General features: G+C 72.4%; 1 protein-coding gene across 1 annotated transcript in view; it reads right to left on the bottom strand.

Annotated features, from left to right (window-relative positions):
* Positions 1-417, bottom strand: part of KHDRBS2 (KH RNA binding domain containing, signal transduction associated 2) — a 950,986-nt gene extending 950,569 nt beyond the window's left edge. Inside the window, exon 1 of the mRNA XM_019520516.1 lies at positions 192-417. Coding sequence (XP_019376061.1) covers positions 192-282 — 91 coding nt within the window. The 5' untranslated portion in view covers positions 283-417. The remainder of the gene's footprint in view (positions 1-191) is intronic.
* Positions 418-453: the final 36 nt, after the last annotated feature.

Raw genomic sequence — 453 nt, 5'->3', positions numbered from 1 at the left:
GCCCGCAAACACCTTTGCCCACTTCCGAAGTGGGGCTGAGCAGGGACAGTGCACTTAGCGGAGCCCGCTCCTGCCGGCGATGCCACCAGTCCCCCCAGCTGCCACCTCTGCCCGGCTCTCTCCCGCCAGGGAAGCCAAGGGCAGGGCTGCCCGGATGCCACCGGGGCGGGCAGAGGCTGGGCCGGGCTTACCTTCAGCCAGGAGGCGCATGGCGTGAACAAAGGACGGATCCAGGCTGTCTTTCTCTGCCATCAGCTCGGGCAGATATTTCTCCTGCTCCATAGCCCCGCCGCCGCCGCCGCGCCGCACTTCGGACCGGGCTCCGGGGGTTGCTCCGCGGGCGGAGGCTGGTGCCGGGAGCAGAGTCCCCTCGGCAGGGAGCGCGCGGGCCCGGGCCCCTCACTGCCCCATGCACCGCCGGCCACCCCGTCCCCTCCCGCCTGCGCGGCTGCC

The sequence above is a fragment of the Gavialis gangeticus genome, unplaced genomic scaffold (assembly GCF_001723915.1).
Source record: "Gavialis gangeticus isolate Ggan-Ray unplaced genomic scaffold, GavGan_comp1, whole genome shotgun sequence".
In the NCBI taxonomy this organism is placed as follows: domain Eukaryota; kingdom Metazoa; phylum Chordata; order Crocodylia; family Gavialidae; genus Gavialis; species Gavialis gangeticus.
Note: the sequence above shows the minus strand (reverse complement) of the source record. Positions and strands in the feature narration are given on the sequence as shown.